This window comes from Bufo gargarizans, chromosome 8 (genome assembly GCF_014858855.1).
Source record: "Bufo gargarizans isolate SCDJY-AF-19 chromosome 8, ASM1485885v1, whole genome shotgun sequence".
Lineage (NCBI taxonomy): Eukaryota > Metazoa > Chordata > Amphibia > Anura > Bufonidae > Bufo > Bufo gargarizans.
The window spans coordinates 56,782,371-56,804,942 of record NC_058087.1 but is presented as its reverse complement, the minus strand read 5'-3'; the positions used below and the strand labels follow the sequence as shown (position 1 = coordinate 56,804,942).

At 47.3% G+C, this 22,572-nt stretch overlaps 1 protein-coding gene across 4 annotated transcripts in view; it reads right to left on the bottom strand.

The window, feature by feature from the left end:
• RIF1 (replication timing regulatory factor 1) overlaps positions 1 to 22,136 on the bottom strand; it is a 54,961-nt gene extending 32,825 nt beyond the window's left edge. For 2 of the 4 annotated variants that reach the window (XM_044302929.1, XM_044302932.1), the window contains exons 1-8: positions 21,812 to 22,136; positions 20,359 to 20,446; positions 16,500 to 16,618; positions 15,889 to 15,967; positions 14,687 to 14,783; positions 13,810 to 13,940; positions 13,613 to 13,701; positions 12,184 to 12,373 (exon numbers count right to left, since the gene is read on the bottom strand). In XM_044302929.1, the coding sequence (XP_044158864.1) occupies positions 12,184 to 12,373; positions 13,613 to 13,701; positions 13,810 to 13,940; positions 14,687 to 14,783; positions 15,889 to 15,967; positions 16,500 to 16,606 (693 nt within the window). In that variant the 5' untranslated portion in view covers positions 16,607 to 16,618; positions 20,359 to 20,446; positions 21,812 to 22,136. The remainder of the gene's footprint in view (positions 1 to 12,183; positions 12,374 to 13,612; positions 13,702 to 13,809; positions 13,941 to 14,686; positions 14,784 to 15,888; positions 15,968 to 16,499; positions 16,619 to 20,358; positions 20,447 to 21,811) is intronic. The other 2 variants (XM_044302930.1, XM_044302931.1) reach the window with 2 other exon arrangements.
• Between the last annotated feature and the right edge of the window lie 436 nt (positions 22,137 to 22,572).

Below are 22,572 nucleotides of genomic sequence, written 5' to 3'. Positions count from 1 at the left end.
AGAATGGTTAGTGTTATTAGGGCAAAGAGACATAGCAGTTCTGACCAAACGGCTGGGGAATGGTTTTGTGCAGTTTTATTCATCAGGAGCAGTGTGAATATGAAACTTATCCTTCCAAGTGCTGCTCCTCAAGTGCACTGGAAGTGGGGTATGGTTGTGAAGTCTTAGGCTACTTTCACACTAGCGTTCGGGCGGATCCGTTCTGAACGGATCCGCTCATATTAATGCAGACGGAGGCTCCGTTCAGTACGGATCCGTCTGCATTAATAACTTTAAAAAAATTCGCAAGTGCGCAAGTAGCCTGCGCGGATCCGTTCAGACTTTCAATGTAAAGTCAATGGGGGACGGATCCGCTTGAAGATTGAGCCATATGGTGACATCTTCAAGCGGATCCGTTCCCATTGACTTACATTGTAAGTCTGAACGGATCCGCACGCCCAGGCGGACACCCGAACGCTGCAAGCAGCGTTCAGCTGTCCGCCTGTCCGTGCGGAGGCGAGCGGAGGCTGAACGCCGCCAGACTGATGCAGTCTGAGCGGATCCGCTCCATTCAGACTGCATCAGGGCTGGACGGCTGCGTTCGGGTCCGCTCGTGAGCCCCTTCAAACGGAGCTCACGAGCGGACCGACGAACGCTAGTGTGAAAGTAGCCTTACCCGACCTGAGCCACTACATAGCCCCCGCTCTTTGGGACAGCTGTTGTGGACCCTTAGAGGAGTACCAAAGATGTCAGAGTAGGGGGAAGCGGCTGTGAAGTGGCAAAGTGCAGACAGCGCTTTATGGCGCTCTGCTTCCAGTGCACTTGCAGGAACAGAATCTAGCAGACAAAAAAAGCACTACACTTTCCCACAACAAAAAGGTGAAAATAACGAGGGGGTGGTGGCCTGACGCGGCATGGTGCGAGATGCACATGCAAGCGCTCCTGCCGATATCCTGACACACATCCACGGTACCTGTACTTCGCACGCTGAAACGGCAACAGAGGGGTGAGACTTGTGGGGCAACAGAAAGAAGTCCTCTGAAGCAAAGAATAACACCCAGGAAGGCAAAATCAGCGCCCAGACCGGAGCGCGAGATACAGCCACAACATGGCACCGGTGAGGAAGAAGGGGAGGACCCACAAGAGAGGCCGAGTCGCGGTAGAGCTGCACGGCTCAGAGGAGGGAAGGGAGCTGCAGAGACGAGTTGGTGGCGGATTCCTCGTCAGATGAAGGGGAGAGGTCTTCGGAAGAAGAAATTAGAGATGATGGGGCCCGGGCACATACAACGCCTGGTAAGCAAACAAGGGCTGCCAGGGAAGGCCATGTTTCTTCGAGAAGGAACGGACTCTAAAAGAGGTTATGTCGGCAGTGGCACACCAACAACACTCAAATCCCTATCTTTGCAAGTAGGGAGCTTAAAAGGGCTTCTGTCACCCCCCAAAAGTCATTTTTTGGCTATTTAAAATCCTTACAGCGATTTTTCACTATATACTGCTCTTAACCTTTTTTGTTCACTAGTTTCTTTAAAAAAAAAAAAAAAAAAACCCGGATTATAATACCTCTCTAACCACCCTACTTGCTGGTAGCAGCCACATCCTGCTTTAAAAGAAAAAAAAAACAAAAAAAAAACACGCCCCTCCTCCTGTTGATTGACAGGGCCAGCGATCGCTCTCGTCCTCTGGCCGGCCTAGAACGCAGACAGGGCCGGCCAGAGGACGAGAGCGATCGCTGGCCCTGTCAATATCACGGCCGCTCGTGATATTCCTGCTCTGTTCGCTAAAACAGACGATCTGGAGAATAGGTCGCGACGCAACAACATCAGAATTGTGGGCGTCCCCAAAAAAGCGGAATGAGTAAACACTATGACTATATTGAGAAGGGGATATCGCAAAAGTTCCTAGACAAGAGCTTATTGTCTATATGCTGTGGAACGGGCGCACAGGGTGCCCACCCCGTCCGATTCTTGCTAAAATACTTCATGACAAAGGCAGAGACACTATATTGAGACAAGCACGTGATCCTCCAGATTAAATATAATGTACAGATTTCATTCTTTCTGGATTATTCCACTGAAGTCCAAAAAAAAAAAAAAAAGCTGCGTTTTCTAGATATCAAAAGGAGATTGCGGATTCCTCAAATTCCATACTCCATGATGTTCTCGGCAAAACTTGAGGGTGGCAGCCACGGGGACAACGCATTTCTTCGACGATCTGGAGGAGGCGCTGAAATGGGTGGATCTACACGAGAACCAACTGAAGACAAAAGGATGCTGGCACCTGAAGATAAGAAGATCCGGTCTAAGAGCCGCTTTACTATTTTGTTCAGCTTTTTTCCCTTGTTGGGGGCACCGCCGCCCCCCCACCCCCTTTATATGGTTGGGGGGAGGGGGCGGTTAAAACACTTCAGCATTGACTGGTTACCATGGGTACTGCAGGGATTGATTGGCCGTGGACTCAGGCTACTATGAGGCATAACTACTAGAAAGTATTTAGAAAAGATTTATGACTAAAATAATTAGCTGGAATGTGAGGGGAATGGCCGCTGCGACGAAACGTCAGAGTATATTTACTTACTTGACACTGTTTCATCCAGCTATATACTGTCTACAAGAGACCCACTTGACCAAGCAGGCACTACATACTGTGAAGAAGGCATGGGTGAGCTTCTCTGCGCACGCGGTATTCTCCTCGTATTCTAGAGGGGTAAGCATCTTGATACATAGAAAAGTGTTCGTTTTGAATGCATGCGGGAACATGTCGACTCTGAAGGGAGGTTTATAGGTCTATATTGTACTGTGGATGGCGTGCAAATGATTTTGGTGGTGGTATATTATTCCTCCCTCCATTCTCGGTGGTTTCCTTTAGACTTGTATTAGATAATCTTGGCTCAATATGCAGGGATTCCTTGGTTGATAATAGGGTATTTTAATAATGTGCCGGACGAGAGGGTGGATGAATGTAGAGCGCTCAGTATCGGTAGACAGCCAGGATCATCTCTTTATAACATTATGACAGAGGTAGGGTTTGTAAGATATTGGGAGATTACAGCACCCAGAGGAGCGCAGGTATTCATGTAGTTAGTCCACTTACTCCTCTCCATCGAGAATTGATTTGGTCCTAGCTAACATGTTTCCATTAATACATTCTGCGGAATACCTCCCTAGATCCCTTTCGGATCACTCCCCATTGAAGGTGGAACTATCCTTGTCTATTGTTACTAGGTCGGGACCCAAGGTGTGGAGGTGTAATGCTTTCTGACTGCAAGTTCTGGGCGATATGAAGGACGTTGAGGGTGCATTGAGGGAATTTGTTTTCTTTTAACGCAGATACAGCATCAACACATACTATTTGGGATAGGGTTGGGCGATATACCGGTTTTTCGATATACCGCGGTATTAAAAAAACGGCGATATGGCGATATCGCCGTTTCCTAATACCGCGGTATATTTCGTTACGTCACAGCTTTAAAAACAGAGTCCGCGGCACCGCTGCGCTGCCCCCACCCATCATTAGCTATATCTCCTCCTGCTTGTTCTGAATGCGCTGTCTCCGACTCCACCCACCGACCGACGTCTACTCTAACGTCTGAATCAGCACGCCCCCAGGCCGAGACTAGCAGAGCTGAGCGCAGTACACTTACAGACTACAGCAGCAGCGAGTGGCGGGAAAGTTAGTCAGACTCAGAAGAACCTGCTACGCTCCGTCCGACTCCCGTCCCACCCACCCCCTGCGGAGAGAAGAGATTCGAGTGACTGTCGACGGGCAGCTATTAAAAGGTGTAAAATGTCACTCCACTTAGTTCTAACTTCTGCCTATTACCCCAGTTATATGACTTGGCCCAGGCCCAGTGCCCACTCAGTCGGTCCTTCATGCCTGGCTGCGCCGCCTACCAGTGCCACTAGCTGCATGCTCCTGAGCCATCATGAGTCCCTGCACTCCTGTCTCCCTCCAGTACCTCCCGGCTCCCCCATGACTGTTTGACATGATGAGCATGACGGTTGACCAACAAGAAGGAATTATGGTGGGCACTGGGCACCCGGCACACTGGCCAGACAGGTCACCGGTGACAACTTATGTCACAGTCACACAGGTAGCCATAAGACATGGAGGGGGCAGCTGCTGCCCCCCTGCCCCATATACTCTAAGTAATGTCTCCTTTTGTGACTGCTGCACCCCATTATAACTGTATGTAATGGCTCCTTGCGGCTGCGCTCCTTGTGACCCCCCATACAGTATAATGTCTCCTGCTGGCCCCCCATACAGTATAACGTCTCCTGCTGGCCCCCCATACAGTATAACGTCTCCTGCTGGCCCCCATACAGTATAACGTCTCCTGCTGGCCCCCCATACAGTATAACGTCTCCTGCTGGCCCCCCATACAGTATAACGTCTCCTGCTGGCCCCCCATACAGTATAACGTCTCCTGCTGGCCCCCCATACAGTATAACGTCTCCTGCTGGCCCCCATACAGTATAACGTGTCCTGCTGGCCCCCATACAGTATAACGTGTCCTGCTGGCCCCCATACAGTATAACGTCTCCTGCTGGCCCCCCCATACAGTATAACGTCTCCTGCTGGCCCCCCCATACAGTATAACGTCTCCTGCTGGCCCCCATACAGTATAACGTGTCCTGCTGGCCCCCCATACAGTATAACGTGTCCTGCTGGCCCCCCATACAGTATAACGTCTCCTACTGGCCCCCCATACAGTATAACGTCTCCTACTGGCCCCCCATACAGTATAACGTCTCCTACTGGCCCCCCATACAGTATAACGTCTCCTGCTGGCCCCCCATACAGTATAACGTCTCCTGCTGGCCCCCCATACAGTATAACGTCTCCTGCTGGCTGCTGCCCCATAGTCCGTCCAACTCCATACATTATAACGTCTTTGTGGCCGCCGCCTGACCGCCCGCCCCATACAGTATAATGTCTCCTTGTGGCCTGGCTGGCCGGCCGCCCCATACAGTATAACGTCCCCTTGTGGCCCCTAGTATAGTAGTCCAGAGAGAGTATAATGTCTCCGAGTCCTGAGTCCCCTGGCTGGAGTCTGGACTCTGGACTGGACGATTGCCAGCCCCGGCAAGTGACTGCTTTTGGCCTCTTTTTCTGCCTTTGCCCAGCATTCCCATGATCCCATCCCACCGGCCGGGCCACAGCCCATGCAGCAGCCCCACATCGATCCTCCCAGCCATGTAGTATATAATGTTTCGACTTGTTGTGGCCCCCTGGCGGGTGGCTGGGGGCAAAGCAACAAGGAGATATTACTGTAGTGAACTGTACACAGGATGGTCAACTCAGGACAGGAGTCAGACTCAGTCCATAAGGAAACATCATACTGTATGGGAGGAGCGGACGGAGGCTACTATTTGTAGCATCCTGAGTCCTGCTCCTGCCATACGTATAATGTCTCCTATTGCCACCATACAAACAGTATATGTCTCCTTGAACTCCTTCTAGCCTTTAGTATAGCAAGCCTGAGGCTGAGCCAGCTGCCAGACACAGAGGGCCGCCGCCTCCCCAGCCCGCTCTCCTCTGCCTTCCCCTGACTGATTGAGGAGGACGAGACGAGACTAGGACCACGGTCACGGCCACCAGTCAGACACCCACCACCAGACAGGAGTGAGGAGGACAGTGAAAGAGATCCAAGTTATCCAACTGTCACCAAATTTGCTGCGTGTTGTTGGCAGTACTTGAGCGAGCTTCACCCGGAAAGCAGAGACTATCTCAGTAAGTAATAATCCCTAGTAAGTTAGTAATAGTAACTGCTGCACTTGAACACTTTTGATATGTCATAGTGACGTATCAAAAGTGTTGATCGTTGAGGGTCCCAAATTTGGACCCGCAACGATTGCAAGAATAAAGAGTCAGTCAGAAGGACTATAGTGTCTTGTCTCCTTGTACCAGAGACACAGAGGGCCTCCCCAGCCCACTGACCGAGGAGGATTGAGGACCACGGCCACCAGTCAGACACCCACGACCACCACCAGACAGGACAGTGAAAGGGATCCAGTCTGTCACCAAATTTGCTGCGTGTTGAAGTTACAGTTGGCACTTGAGCCTCACCCAGAAAACAGAGAATATCTGAGTAAGTAATAATCCTAAACAAAATGAAAAGATGCAACAATCTTGACATCCACACACAGCAAAGGTTTTATAGTATAGTAACTAGACAGTAAAGCAGATTTGACACTAGACTGTGTAATGACAGTCTAGAGAGCCATAAGAATTTTTTTTAAGAAGTTTTATCTTTTTGTTTTTATAGGAAAGTTAACTAACCAGCAAACACCAAATAGATAGAGAGAGAGACTAGTATACCACTACATCATAGATCAAGGACAACGGTTAGTCCACTGTCCACAAGGTGACCGTGACCATTACCAGAATACCGTGAAAAAGGAGAAACATGACCAGCAACAGTCAGATTCATCAGAGCCAGACTTCCAGCAGTCAAGGTGTTCTAGTTCTTCTACCAGATGAAACAGAGCAAACCAGCCAAGAAGAGGTTGTAGTAAAACCAAATTGCTCAGCTCCAGTATGGAAATTTTTTGGTTTTGAAAAAAGGGATGCTGGGGGCGGGGAGAAGAACAGTATAGTTGATGGTGATCCAATTTGCCGCCAATGTAGGAAACATGTAAAAGCCAAGGGTGGTAATACATCAAATTTGACCTCCCACTTACAATTCCATCACCCAAAAGAGTACCAAATAGTAACTGAATTGAAAAAAAATAAAAATCCATTAAAAATAGGTAGAGGAAAAAGGCTGTGTGATTCTGACAAAGGTCAGTTAACACAACCAACAACAAATATTAAAGAAATGTGGGACAAAAGACGTCCATATGACCGCTCTTCCCCAGAATGGAAAAAATGTACACACGCCATCACTAAATGGCTGGTTAAAGATATGATGCCAATGTATACAGTACAAAAAGAACCATTCCATAACATGATCAAAACACTTAATCCCCGTTATGAAATTCCAGATAGAAAATATTTTTCATCTGTAGCTATCCCAAAAATGTACCATGATGTACTTACAAAAGTACAACTTGAAGTTAGTGAAACTTTAAACCACAGCAACATTTCACTTACATGTGATGGGTGGACGTCCCAAGGATCGTTTGATCCTTACTGGACTGTGACCAGCCATTGGGTAGATAACGACTTTAACCTTGTATGTCGTTCGCTTGATACATTCTATATGCCTGAAGCACATACTGCAGCTAATTTGGCTGTGGCTATTAAAAATGTCTTATCCCAATGGGAAATCCCTCAAGACAAAGTAACTGCGTTTACAACCGACAATGGTTCAAATATAGTAAAGGCTTTGAGGGAGATAAGTCAGAAAAGAATACCTTGCTTTGGCCATTGCCTACATTTAGCTGTAATGGCTTCACTAGATGATGATCGCTGTCAAGCAGTCATCCGGAAATGCCGTTTAATAGTTTCCTCATTTAGTTCCTCGTGGAAACTTCAGCTTAGGTTATGCGAGAAGCAAACAGAGCAAAATTTACCTAACCGGAAAATAGTTGGTGACTGCAAAACTAGATGGGGTTCGACATATAACATGCTGTCCAGAATCTGGGATCAAAAAGATTTGATCAATGCTGTTCTTACAGAAAACACACAAACAGGCCATCTTGAGCTGAATTGGTCAGACAGAAATGTATTGTCTGAGTGTTTGTCTCTCCTAAAAGAAGTTAGTGATCTGACTGACCTGTTAAGTGGGGAGGAGGAGGTAACCAGCAGCTCTCTTTTGCCATTGCTAGATACACTGTACAGCAGTGTGTTCAATCAAAGGGATACGGATACAGAGATGTTGGAAAAAATGAAAAGAAGAGCCAAAGTAAAACTTACAGACAAGTATAGTGATAGCCAAACAATGTCTGTACTTGAGATTTGTACAGCTCTTGATCCCCGTTATAAATTAAATGTCAGTGCTGATCCTAGCCTCACTAAACAGTGCATTGAAAATGAGCTCATTCAGATTCAGTCAAGCATTACGTCTAAGTCACAGTCATTGCCATCTGGTGAAAGTTCCAGTACTTCCAATGAAAACAGTTTTGATAGGGCTAGAGGTCTCGCTTTTTTTCTGTCTAAGAACAATAAATTAAATGCCAATACTCAGATGTGTGACGAGGCAGCTTTAAACCCCACAGCTGAAATGGAGCTGTATTTCTCTCTTGCAGTGGAACCTCTAAACACTAAACCACTGCAGTGGTGGAAACATTCCTCTGAAATCAAAAGACTGCCGCTGCTATGTGTCTTGGCCAAAAAGTATTTAGCAATTCAAGCAACTGCAGTAGCGAGTGAAAGAATGTGGTCCAAGGGTGGGCTGATAACAGGTGGTTTGCGTGGAAGACTGAAACCCAGTACTGTATCAAATTTAATATTTCTCATAGAGTTCCGTCGTCGGGGCTCTATGCCGGAAGAATACTGATCAGGATTATCCTAATGCATTCTGAATGGACAGTCCGTCCTTCAGGATGCATCAGGATGTCTTCCATTCCGGAACGGAACGTTTTTTGGCCGCAGCAAATAGCGCAGCATGCTGCGCTTTTTGCTCCGGCCAAAAATCCGGAACACTTGCCGCAAGGCCGGATCCGGAATGAATGCCCATTGAAAGGCATTGATCCGGATCCGGCCTTAAGCTAAACGTCGTTTCGGCGCATTGCCGGATGCGACGTTTAGCTTTTTCTCAATGGTTACCATGGCTGCCGGGACGCTAAAGTCCTGGCAGCCATGGTAAACTGTAGTGGGGAGCGGGGAGCAGCATACTTACCATCCGTGCGGCTCCCGGGGCGCTCCAGAGTGACGTCAGGGCGCCCCAGGCGCATGGATGACGTGATCGCATGGATCACATGATCCATGCGCATGGGGCGCTCTGACGTCATTCTGATAAAAATGAGTAAAGCATTTTAAATCCCATTCTGGGAGAGCAAAATAACCAATGAAGAAAACAATATGTCGGCTAAATAGGACTAATTTTTTAGACCTGGCTAGTTCAGTCAGTCAGTGCAGTCAGACGAGAGACCGTCACCAGTGTGTCGTGTCCTGTTGTGCAGGAATCATGCTCTGTGTGTGTGACTGTCACTGTGCATGATTCTCTATTATGGATTTGGACACTGCTTGTGTTGCAGGAATGCACATTCTAAGTACCGATTTAGAAGAATGCTGTGTGTCTTAGGGCCTGACCTTACTTTGACAGAATCCCTGATGGTTTGGTTATGCTGTCAGTATAATTCTGTAGAAGTAAGGCCATGCAGAGACGCACAGCATTATAAATCAGTATACTAACGCTGTGCAATCCTGCAAAATGAACAGTGTCCAGACTCCAGTGAGTCCACACCAACACACCACAACAGATCATGATTCCTGCTTGTCTGTGAATAGGCTTTAAGGTAGCCATATATACACATGAAAGAGCACCCACAAACTACAAAGACGTTCCCAAAGGGAACAAAAAAAGAATGTCCCAAACAGTATATGGTAAACAATAAGATCAAACATACATGATTACAAAAAGCAGGACTGTCTGTCACTGTGTGGTATATATTTATGACCATACATGGGCTCAATTGGATTTGGACACTGCTTGTGTTGCAGGAATGCACATTCTAAGTACCGATTTAGAAGAATGCTGTGTGTCTTAGGGCCTGACCTTACTTTGACAGAATCCCTGATGGTTTGGTTATGCTGTCAGTATAATTCTGTAGAAGTAAGGCCATGCAGAGACGCACAGCATTATAAATCAGTATAATAACGCTGTGCAATCCTGCAAAATGAACAGTGTCCAGACTCCAGTGAGTCCACACCAACACACCACAACAGATCATGATTCCCGCTTGTCTGAAAAAGGCTTTAAGGTAGCCATATATACACATGAAAGAGCACCCACAAACTACAAAGACGGTCCCAAAGGGAACAAAAAAAGAACGTCTTTGTAGGTGCTAATTATCTTCAGAGTCAGACTGCATATGGATAGATTCCTAAGTTATTGTTTGAGCTTGTTTGTTCTTGTCACATAAGATAACAAATGTCTGTCATTTGGCCATTCTGAATCCGACATCGCTGAGATGCTGGGTTGGTTCCTATGAATGCCACAGTATCGAACTGCCCAATCATTCAGGCAGTTTAGTTTATTTGCATAATTTTAAGAGAATTTAGTCTGTACAAGGGCTCAGGTGACGTTCAGAACCTTTTCTGCATGATGTCCGTCAGCTGAAAATATCTAACCTGACAAATCAACCACCATCCAGACAATGATCAACAAACGGTGACTACTTTTAGAACGCCTAACTTGGCCACTTTATCTGATAAAAACATAAATGTCTATGACTACAGCAGACAGTTTGTCTCGTCATATCTGTTTCTTTTACACTGAAACTGAATTTTCACTACTGTTACTGTTATTATCTGGTAAAAGGATATGTAAAGAAATATAGTTTTTCCTTTAAATCCTCTGCCTACTTAATAGGAGCAATTGTAAAATGTTTAATACTTTACAATTAAAGATCTGAAGCACAAGTCCATATTTTGAGTGTTTTTTCTTCGAAATGGGAATTTATCGCGATATATATCGTTATCGCGATAAATTTCTTAATATCGTTATCGTGGGAATATTTTTGATATCGTCTAACCCTAATTTGGGATGCTATAAAAAGGCTTTTTAAAGAGGGATATTGATCCAATCTATTTGTAGGCATAAATCCCATTCTAGGGAAGTGGATGTCGGCATGCATGAAAAGGGAGTTTAATCGACATTTGTTTCAGCTCCCTCATCGACCTCTAGTATACACTTTTGAGAGGTCATTTGCTTCAAGTGGCAGACAGAATTTTACAGACGACTCTTCTTCGTAGAAGGAGAAAGCGTAGGGCATTTACTTTGTCATTTCAAAGGCCCAACAGGGGTCATCCTGCATCACTGAACTCTGAAGGGCAGAGCAGGAGAAGTACAGGGGAGATCTTGGAGAACTTTTATTCCTCTTTATATACGTCTAAGACCTCCTGCTCAGAGGTGGAGATAATGGAGTTTCTGGACAGGATTGATCTGTCCAAATTATCGCTGGAGGTTAGGCAAATGTTAGACGCCACATTAAGCTTGGAAGAATTAGATGCAGCATTAAATACCATGTCAAATGATAAGGCTCCAGGTACCGACGGTCTTCCGATCGAGGTATATAAAAAGTTTTGCGGGAGGTTTTCTGCCACTCCCTAGAAGTGGGCTCTCTTCCTGAATCAATGCAGGAAGCACTCATTGTGGCGATACCCAAGCCGGGGAAGGATCCCAAATTACCAGACTCATATACCCCTATTTCGGTGCTTGCAGAGGACGTCAAGATACTGGCCAAGGCCCTTGCGATGAGACTATCCAAAGCGATTGTCCGTAATACACTCAGATCAGACGGATTTATGCCCTAAAAATCCACTTCTATTAACATACATAGGTTCTTCACCAGCCTAGAGTTTGGGGCGGACAATGGGAGCAATAAGATTGCCCCATCACTTGACGCTGCTAAGGCATTTGATAGTGTGGGGATTTTTGTGGTGTACGTTACGCACAATGGGCTTTGGTCAGTTTTTTATTAAGTGGGTGCAAACACTATTTAGATCCTAGAGCACGCATTAGAGTTAATGGGGGGGCATCTTCATTCTTTAGGTTAGCTAGAGAGACCTGTCAGGGGTGTCCACTGTCCCCCTTATTGTTTGCAATAGCGATTGAACCACTTGTGGCAGCAATACGTAGCTCTCCAGCGATACACAGCTTCCAATATGGATCGGTCCATAATCGATTCGGTGAGCTGTCTGGTTTGACTATAAACTGGCATAAGTCAGCATTTGTTTCTGGACGGTCAAATCTCCTCGACAACTGCTATAGAGAACAATATTCCCTGTGTTAATATGTGGGGGATTAACATCTCGCCCCGCCTGGAGGACTTTTAGGAGCTGAATCTAACACCAACGCTTGCTGAGTTTAGACTTAAGTCCAGGACGTGGTGTAAATTGTTCCTGTCGGTCGTGCGGAGAGTTAACCGCCTAGAAGTGACGCCTCAACTATTATATGTCCTACACAATGCCCCGATTTGGATATCACTAGATTGATTTTTTGGAACCTATTCCATTTTCCGGGAGTTGGTATAGAGAAGGAGAGGTCACCCTAGAATAATACTGGGAATAACGTTTTACAGGCTTTGGATTACTCACAGATGTCATGAGTTGTTCTGTAAGAGCTGCCACCTCCGGATGTTTCTGAAGCAACAGTGGTACTCCAATTTCTAGGCCTGTCGCTGCTCTTATCCGAACCTTTGGTGCAGAGTGAATGACTAATGGAAGGATTAACTTGGCCCATCTAACAGCCTCTGTCGTCATCTGTGCAGGGGCCTGTTCCAAAAGCCTGAAACGAAACAATGACCGTGTTCAAGGTTTGCATAAGATATAAGCAGATAGATGAAGCAGGCTGAGGAACACTTAAGAATCTTTTTTGTTTGAACTATAAATGAATCATGACGCAGACAGGGTTAAAAAAGGTTTTTGGGGATCTGAATATTGAGGACCTATCCTCCTTAATATCTGATAGGTTAGGGTGAAACACAGCACCCTAACCTATCAGCTGTTGGAGGGGGCTGTGGGGCGCAGACAAATGCTGCTGCGGCCTCTTCCTAGACCAGTGACATCAAGTTCATCGGTCTCATGGACTTTGTGCAGCTAAGGCTACTTTCACACTTGCGGCAGAGGATTCCAGCAGGCAGTTCTGTCGCCGGAACTGCCTTCCGGATCTGGCAATCCGGACGCATTTGTGAGACGGATCCGTCTGACAAATACATTGCAATACCGGATCCGTCTTTCCGGTGTCATCCGGAAAAACGGATCCAGTATTTATTTTTCCGGATCCGTTTTGCTGGAACACTTGGGGTCTGATCCGGCATTAATGCATTTTTGGCCGGAGAAAAAACTGCAGCATGCTGCGGTATTTTCTCGGGCCAAAAAACGTAGGAGACTGAGCTGATGCATCCTGAACGGATTGCTCTCCATTCAGAATGCATTAGGATAAAACTGATCAGTTTTTCCCCCATATTGAGGCCCTAGGATGGAACTAAATACCGGAAAAGAAAAACGCTAGTGTGAAAGTACCCCAAGTCCCATTCAAGTAAGTACATTATACAATGTAAGGCGGCTTGCACACGAACGTTTTTCTTTTTACGTTTCCGTTTTTTTTTTGCGTTCTGTTTGCAGAACCATTTCACTTCAATGGGTCCACAAAAACAGCATAAGGTACTCCGTATGCATTCCGTTGGATCACAAAAAGGAAACCGGAACGGAAGCGGAAACAGTACTGAAACAAAAAATAAAAATAAAAAAAAAAATGGATCGGTTTGAATCAATCCGCAAAATACAGAAAAAGCCATACGGTTGCGTGCAAGAGGCCCAAGTCACATTGCATGGTATATGGTGTAAATAAAAAAAAAAATTATAATATTTTCTCCAAAAATGTACATCTTTCCTAGGCTACAAAACCAGTTTAACAATCTTCAAATTTTTCTCCCAACGAGTCACTACTTTTAAGAATCCCACAGTCCGGACCTGCAAAATGAAAGTTGATGTTAAGAGAAAAAAATAAATAAAAATTTCTTACCTTATAATGACATTCAGTGCTTCATATGCAATGACAAGTGACTGCACATCCTTAAGTACATTTTCTAATGTAGAAAGTATAGAGGGTACCTACAAAACAGAACCAATTCATACTTAAATGGTCATTTTTAATAATCACGACTATTTTTCTCAAGAACGTAATAAAAAAATAATAAAAATAAAGACAAACACACTTACCACTTTCCCAACTTCTTCAGGGGAGAAGTTTTGTTTTGAAATCACCCAAAGTGCTCTTGTGCATGAGTTTTTATCGGCTGATTTTACAGCAATACTGTTAAGGGTAGACAGCAATTCTTGCACCTCAGATGCTACAAGAAAAGATACGTATGACTATAGTTACACATGATGTTAAATACAGAAGAGCAGTCAGTACCACGAGCCTGTATTTCCCTCTATTCTTACAGTTGTGAACGGACCAACCCTTGTTACACTGATCGATGAGCGACTCCTTTATTCAAGCCCACTGTTTAGATGCACAGTCTATGGACAAGAGTGGCTTTACGTACAGTTCACTGTCACTATGGGGCTTTGACGAGTTGAGATGAGCGAATTTCATATTTTGAATTTAGTTTGCGCTTCGTTTGGTGGTAAAAGCAGAAATACGTTATGCACTCAGCCATAGAATTGAGTTATGGTCCGTGGTAACGTAATCCATAACGAGATTCTGCTTTTACCACCAAACAAAGCGCAAACTAATTTCATAACATTAAATCCGCTCATCTCTACAGACTAGCTTTCTGGCAGCACGGACTGCAGCGTTATACCCGTTACCAATATACTGTGACCCTATTAAAAACAATGGGTTCTGTCAGGAACTGCAATAGCTTCATGGCTCCATCATACCAGAAAGCCATGATGTCTATCCTTGGTTTATTAGGGTCAGCTCAGCAAAGAAAATTAGTGGCCAAATCAGCAACAATTTGATCCACCCAGAGAGCACCGAAGTTCTAAGGTGCAATAAAATGTGTATATATAGCAATGTATACTGACAGTAATATATTGTATAGGTAAAGTGCAAGAACACACACACAAAGCACACATTAAGTCCCGTTACCTGATATGCCAGATGCTATCGTACTATTAAAAACACAAAATCCCAGTGTCTGAAGTGCGGCATTACTGAGATCAGAATGCTGGTGACCGATGTGTGTCTAAAAGATAAAGAAACAGATTATTATAACTATGGGACTGCTGGTTATAGCAAAGTACAGCGTTCGGGCATCTCTGGCAACGCGGTGCAAAGTATATTGCCCCTAGCGCAGCCCTCACTTGGATTGCCTATTTCTGGCAATGCAATAGTCTGTAATGAACAGCAGAACGCAAGCTAGACCTCAGCTCCATTCAAATGGGGCACAGGGGACCCCTGTAGTCACAACTGGTGGAAGTTACAGTGGTGGGTGCCCCATCAATCAGACATCACCTACCCTGTCATTCTGGGATAAGCTCTATATATAAAAGCACCGGTATTAATATTCAAAACTACCACTGTCCCACTTTTTACCTTAGTTGTTTTGTCTGACTCCTATTCCTGAGATCTTCTGGTGCATTAGACGTAAATTGTCAGCTATTTGCCGAGGGGACAGCTATGAATCTTTTCCTGGGGTGAAGTCATCTTCGCTCAGTATGAAGAGCAGAAGCTTCAGCAGCGTGATCTCCTAAGGCTGCATTCACACGTCCGTGGAACACAGTCCGTGTGATACCGGCCTGCATTTCTTCTGAGTGCAGGAGCACACGGCGTCATTGGTTGCTATGACCCCGTGCGCTTCCTGCTGCAGTACAGTAATACACTGGTATGATCTATACCACTATTATTGTACTGCGGCGGCAGCAGGAAGCGCACGGCGGCATAGCAACCAATGACGCCTTGCACTCAAAAGAAATACAGGCCAGTATCACACGGACCGTGTTCCACGGACGTGTGAATGCAGCCTAAGACAATATGCTAAAGGGAACTGCACTGCCAGCTCTGAGTCTTCCCACCATCATAAACCTACTGGTTGCCACTAGGAAAGCCAGGACTGCTCTGTGGGGGTCTGACTGGCAAGACATTTTCTCACCAGATCCCTAGGTGTCTCCCAGTCCCAACATAGTGGTAGCAATGCTGTGCCAAAGGGGCACTGAAGGACACAAAAGAGATTGCACACAAACTGATGACCCGCTCACATTTCTTCAATGCCAGTCAAAAGTGTCATTACTCAGCAACTATACTTTGATGTTGGAGTTTTATTTGGCAGCAGGCAAAATCAATAGTCGTACCTTAAAAACGTTGAAAAGACGTGAGAAGTTTTTTGCAACCAGAGCTGTGAACTCTTTGCCATCCTCTCCACTAAGACGGCTAGATCAAGAGAATAAAGATAAATAAAAAAGTTTTTTGATTCTCATGAAGGCGAACCAGACAGCAGATGCTTTATCAGCTCTGAAGCAGTACAATGTTCTTAAGGGGTTGTCTCACTTCAGCAAATGGCAGAAAGTTAATACTAGGCACTTACTAATGTATTGTAATTGTACATATTGCCTCCTTTGCTGGCTGGATTAATTTTTCCATCACAATATACACTGCTGTTACCCAGGGGTTATGACCACTCTGCAATCCAGCAGCGGTGGCCGCGCTTGCACACTATAATAAACAAAACGCCAGCCTATGAACACTCCTGCCATCAGAGAGGCAGGAGCCTTGTCCTATAGTGTGCAAGCACGTCCACCACTGCTGGATTGCAGGGTAGTCATAACCCCTGGATACAAGCAGTGTGTAACATGATGGAAAAATTAATCAAACCCATATAGGAGGCAATATGGGCAATCACAGTACATTGGCACTAGTGATTCCACGGACAAGTTTACATTCAATTCAGTAACTGGTCACTCACTTGGCAGTGGAGAGGTAGGCATCAGTCTTTTCTGTGTGTGAGGTAGAGGAGTCCTCTAAAGTCTCCAGTAAAGGCACCAATTGTGAATCATCTAAAACAGCAGCCATTTTTTCTGAAATCTATGGGGGGAGGGGGGTAAAAAAAAAAAAAAAAAAAAAATTAAATATCTACAAACTTTAGTTAAAAAAAGGAGATTTTTGTATAACTTACCAGTTAAATCTCTTTCTCGCTCTTCCTTGGGGGACACAGACCTTGGGTATAGCTCAGCTCCCTAGGAGGCGTGACACTAAGTAAAACTGTTAAGCCCCTCCTCCATCAGCTATACCCTCAGCCTGGAGATAGAGGCTACCAGTTGCGTGTCCAAGTAGTGAAAGGATAACAACCAACAATGGAAACAACAGCCAGCAACCCAACGGGGCGCCAGACCATAACCCTACAACCAAAACACAGAAGGGTGGGTGCTGTGTCCCCCAAGGAAGAGCGAGAAAGAGATTTAACTGGTAAGTTATACAAAAATCTCCTTTTCTCGCCCATTTTCCTTGGGGGACACAGACCTTGGGACGTTCAAGAGCAGTCCAAGAAGGGAGGGACCACAACCCAAGGCGGAGCACCACCGGAGCATCAGGAAACCGCAGCCTGCAAAACCAGGCGGCCCAAAGCAGCATCCGCTGATGCATGCGTATGCACTCTATAGAACCTCGTGAAAGTGTGCAAAGAGGACCAAGTGGCTGCTTTGCACAACTGCTCAGCCGAGGCCCGATGCCTCTGCGCCCAGGAAGCCCCGACTGCTCTGGTGGAATGAGCAGTGACGCCGAAAGGCGGAGCCCTGCCCTTGGCTCGATAAGCCTCCGACACCGCCAGTTTATTGAAACGGGCAATGACCACCTTGGAGACCGCCAAACCCTTGCGCGAACCCTCCGGAACCACAAACAGGGAATCCGTGCGCCGAAAGGATCCGGTGACCTCCAAGTAAATTCTCAACGCCCTGACCACGTCCAGAAGGTGCAGTTCCCGTTCTCTGGGGTGGGAAGGAGAGGGACAGAGCGACGGAAGGACGATGTCCTCATTGATGTGAAAGGCGGAGACCACCTTTGGCAGGAAGGTCGGGACAGGCCGAAGCACAACCTTATCCTGGTGGAAGACCAGGAAGGGATCGGAGCAAGAAAGAGCCGCTAACTCCGACACCCGTCGGAGAGAGGTGATGGCCACAAGAAAGATGACCTTGCAGGACAGAAGGCGAAGGGAGACCTCCCGCAAAGGCTCGAAGGGGGCAGATTGGAGCGCCGAGAGCACCACATTCAGGTCCCAGGAAGGAACCGGAGGGCGGTACCCAGGCCGACAGAATCGCCCTCTGAAAGGTGCGGGACGTGTATCTGAAAGGTATCACGGATGCTAGTGATAAGATGCCCCACCACGGACGACAATTTGGACGGAAGCTCTGAGTCCATGTCCACGTCCGAATCCGCCAGTTCTCCCTCAGAAGGCATATCCCTGTGAGAGGATAGACTTGACTGAGCTCGCACGCACGGCGGAGAGAGCGAAGCATCTGGAGAAGATGTGCGCTCAACCCTTGAACGTTTCTGGGTAAGCCGGGCCCTGGAAGATTCGCTGGGAGGCAGGGAACCAGTGTGACGCGCGCACGCGTGTAAGACGCGCCCCATGCTGCCGAAAACTCGCAGTGTTAAGAGAAAACATGCCAGAAATAAAAGGCCTGCAGGCCCTTAAAACGCGGCGATATGTCCAGGTGGGTGACCTTACTGCCACCATGTCCCGAGCCCCGCCGAGCCCGATCAGCCTGATGTCGGGCTAAGCCCCGCCCCCCGTTCAGGAACGGAGCGGCGGCAGCAGGAAGGGAGAGAGAACATGCCCTGATAGAAACAGCGTGGGGGAAACGGCGTGGGGGTGATATACATCTGAGGAGCTTCCTGTCAGGGAGCTGGGGAGAGTCTCTAGAACGCTCAGAACGAGCGACCACGGGTGCCCCCCATACCCAGAGGGGTAGATGCTGTCAGATAGGGACGGGGTATGGGCTGCAATAGCCATCTTACCACCGACGTCTTCACCCTCGGTTCCTTCCAGCAGGGTCGCCCCTTCAGCCACTGGCACCGCAGTGGCAGGAAGCTGGAAGAGGGGCTTGGCGTGCGGGCGACCCCCTAGCTGGCAGGATGTAGGGGAGCCATTGCTGCCCAGATCCTCCTATTGCTTCTGTGGGGGAGGCAGCAGTGCAGATAAATTGGCACTGGCGCAGCTCAACCCCGGGAGAGCAGAGAGGTCGAATGCGTCTCTGGTATCCCTAGGAAAAATAAAATAACAAAATTAGAAGAAAAAAAATAAAACAAGGAGAAAACAGCCCTGCAGTAGCAGGGGGTGTCTTGCCTCCTTGGACACTAAGCTAAAACTGGTAGCCTCTATCTCCAGGCTGAGGGTATAGCTGATGGAGGAGGGGCTTAACAGTTTTACTTAGTGTCACGCCTCCTAGGGAGCTGAGCTATACCCAAGGTCTGTGTCCCCCAAGGAAAATGGGCGAGAAAAAACAACAACACACATCAGGCTTAGCCCTCATGCACACAACCGTTGTTCTGGTCCGCATCTGAGCCGCAGTTTTTGCGGCTCGGGTGCAGACCTATCCACTTCAATGAGGCCGCATCCGTGTGCTGTCCGCATCCATTGCTCCGTTCCCTGGCACTGAAAAAAAAAAAAAAAAACAACACACAACACCATGTCCTATTCTTGTCCGTTTTGCGGACAAGAATAGGCATTTCTACAATGGGCCGCCTGTTCCGTTAATTGCGGAAGGCACATGGGCGGCTTCTGTGTTTTGCGGACCGCAAAAAATGGAACGGTCATGTGCATGAAGCCTTATTGTCACATTTGTCTCCATCACAAATTACACCAAATCTGATAAGAGGAATAGTCAGCCCTGTTTGTAGCGCTTTCCCTTCCTTTCAAAATGACAGGTGCTTCATGAGGCACTGGTGGCATCAACTATAAGAGATCCAAAGCTGCGCAGAGACTGAAGCTACAAGGCAGATGTGAAAGTTCAGTAGTAACTTAAAGAAGTTGTGCACCTTTTTTTTGGGGGGGGGGGGTTCCCAGCTCCTCGGATGTAAACCTGCGCTTTGAGGCCATTGCAGCCAATCATCGGTCGCACTGGTGACCGCTCGAATTACATCACCTAACCATTTGATATGCGGCAAGGGGAGCTGTGCCAGTGATTGGCTGCAGTGGTGCCAAAATATAAGTTTACATCCTGGGAGCCGGGCAAAAGGAGCCAACGCCGGGAATAGAAGGAGCCGGGAGCTAGCAGGTAAGTATGCTTCACTTGGTAGATCTGCCAAAGGAAAGGGGGATTTGCCAAAAACTCCCCAAAGGTGCACTATCCCTTTAAAAAAAATACCTAAACTAGATTAATTCAGTCAAATGGAAATGTCAGGGACTACAACATCTGACCACGAAGCAGACATGCTCCACAGGTGCCCAGATGTCCATGTACTGGTACGGCCATACAGCTATGTTGTCCATATTCTGCCGCCTTTGAGACAGAGCTGTAATCTTGGGGCTCACGCGCAGGACTGCACGTTCAGTCCACATCCAATACACATTTTTTGCCGCAAAAGGTAGAGACAGCACAGAGTCTGCGCTTTTGATGCGCGGCCCCACAAGAAAGAATGAACAACATGTTCTAGGCTTGTCCGTTTTTGGAGGACAAGGATAGGACTTTTCTAGAGCAGTTTAAAAAAAAAAAAAAAAAAAAAAAAAGGGAGAAAAGTGGCGAGCACATGGTCGGGATCTGTGTGCTGTCAATCCACGATTTGAAGGCCACAAAACACATGCGGTCCACCCTCTGAACACACGCTACCTGGAGAGCTCCTATGAGAAGGTTGTCCACCTAGAGGGCAGCTCCTCCAACAGTCGGCTAATTGGCAAGGCTTCGGCTGAGAGAACCCCTGGCAACAACAAAAAACGCAGCGTTAGTATCCACGTCGCACATACAGACTTTGCCTCCATTTCACCAGCTTTCTGTCTGTGCACGCTTTTTTGCAGGACAGCACGGCAGACTACACAGTAGAATTAAAGGGGTTCTCCGGCCTTTTATTATTAATGACCTATCTTCAGAATAGGTCATCAATATCAGATCGGCGGGGGTCCGACACTTGGCACCCGTGCCGATCATCTGTATGAGGAGACGGCGCGTGCAGTGCACAGGTGCCATGTCTCTTCCTGTGCGCTGCTGTATGTCTACGGTCTTTGCCATAGACAGCAACGGTAAGCAGGAAGAGAGAGAGACTGCGGGCACCATCTCCTCAGACAGCTGATCGGCAGGGGTGCCGGGTGTCAGGCTCCCGCCAATCTGATACTGATGACCTATCCTGGGGATAGGTCATCAATAGTTAAAGGCCATAGATCCCCTTTAAGAAACCCAGCAGAGGGACAGCCTGCCAGACTGCAACAGATCCGGCATAGCCGGGAACTGTCAAATACCCACTGATTACAACGATATTCGGACAGTTTCCAGCACAACGACCACTTTTCAGCTGAACAAAATCTTAGCCGGCATTTCTACTGGAAACTAGTCGATTCCCACTGAAGTCAACAGGGATCCAGCGGTCCACGGCATTATCTGGCTATCCCAGATCCGATGAACTTCCCGATTTCTTAACGCTACTGTGAACGCAGCCATGTGTCCTGCAAAGAAAAACACGGACGGGGCGCAAACCAAACAGAGGTCAGAGGATACACTCTTAAAGGGAACGGACCCGCCAACCACATAATTTTCGGGTTACCAAATGACAAAAAAAAAAAAAAAAAACACCACATACTCTACCACGGTGACATTAGAAGGGAGGGACCCGTAAGGAAGGAAAGGGAGCAGTGTCAGCGCTGAGGCCAGAAATACAGCGCAGGAGAAGCGCGCCACATCATGGAGGAGCTACTGATAGCAGTGTCCAGTTAAAGGGGATGTCCTGAGTCAGCTGTCACATGACAACCTGGGTAATAATCAGCCGGTCACCCCGTCTACGGCAGCCATATATCCCAATATAGACATCCCCTTAAGTAGTCACATGAAACCAATCAACTGCACTTCAATGGATTAAGCTGTCTGGGCATGCTGAGAGTTGTAGTCCTACATTTAAACCCTGGTCATTGGTGCTCCATAGGCATACCTCTTACCACCCCCACCGCAGCTGCTGCAGAACCTCTTTACCACACACAAACACCTGAGTCCATGACACCAAACTCCCCACAACTACAGCCCCGCGGGGGGCTAAAGGGGGGGGGGGGGGTCCCCAATCCCCCTCACCAGTCCTTACATCAACAAGACCGGGGAGGCAACACACTCCTCTCGGGGCCCACGAGCACCGCCGTCCTCAGCCACTGCTGCCGTCCCCTCCTGATTTACCCGCGCTCTGCTGACACCTCCCCCTTCAGCTCCCGCCGACTAAAATGGCGCCAGATTGGACAGAAAGCAGGAGGCGGGGTAGTGGAGCGACGAACTGGTCGATGGGCATTGACATAAACAGATAATCGATAGGTCGAGCGATGCGAAGACAGACAGGAGAGGAGAGCGTGCAGAGAATCTGCTGAATGGAGAGCCGAGCACATCGATACGCCCCTGTTCTGCCAGATTTCTATAGCTTGCCGAAAGTCTATAGCGGAAGTGACGTGGTGCGCTGCACAAGCGTACTTCAGCGAAGCATTCCTGCTGCCTCCACTGGAGTAGTTCGCACACCGCGCGTGCGCAGACTTAAGGGTATAGATTTCTTAAAGTGACAGTCATCTCCATTAATCTACATGAATTTGTACGCTCGCCACGCATCGGGCTCGGCCTCGCTGCGCTAGGCATTTAGTAAAACTAGCTCTATGCCGCCATTGATAGTAAAGGAGGAAACGGATGGTAAAGAAAGAGATGGATAGTCTCTTTCTTTACCATCCGTTTCCTTCTTTACTATCAATGGCGGCACAGAGTTAGTTTTACTAAATGCCGAGCGCAGCGAGCGAAGCGAGCCCGCGAGGGTACAAATTCATGTAGATGCTGTATTTTACTGGAGGTGACTGTCACTTTAAGGCGATG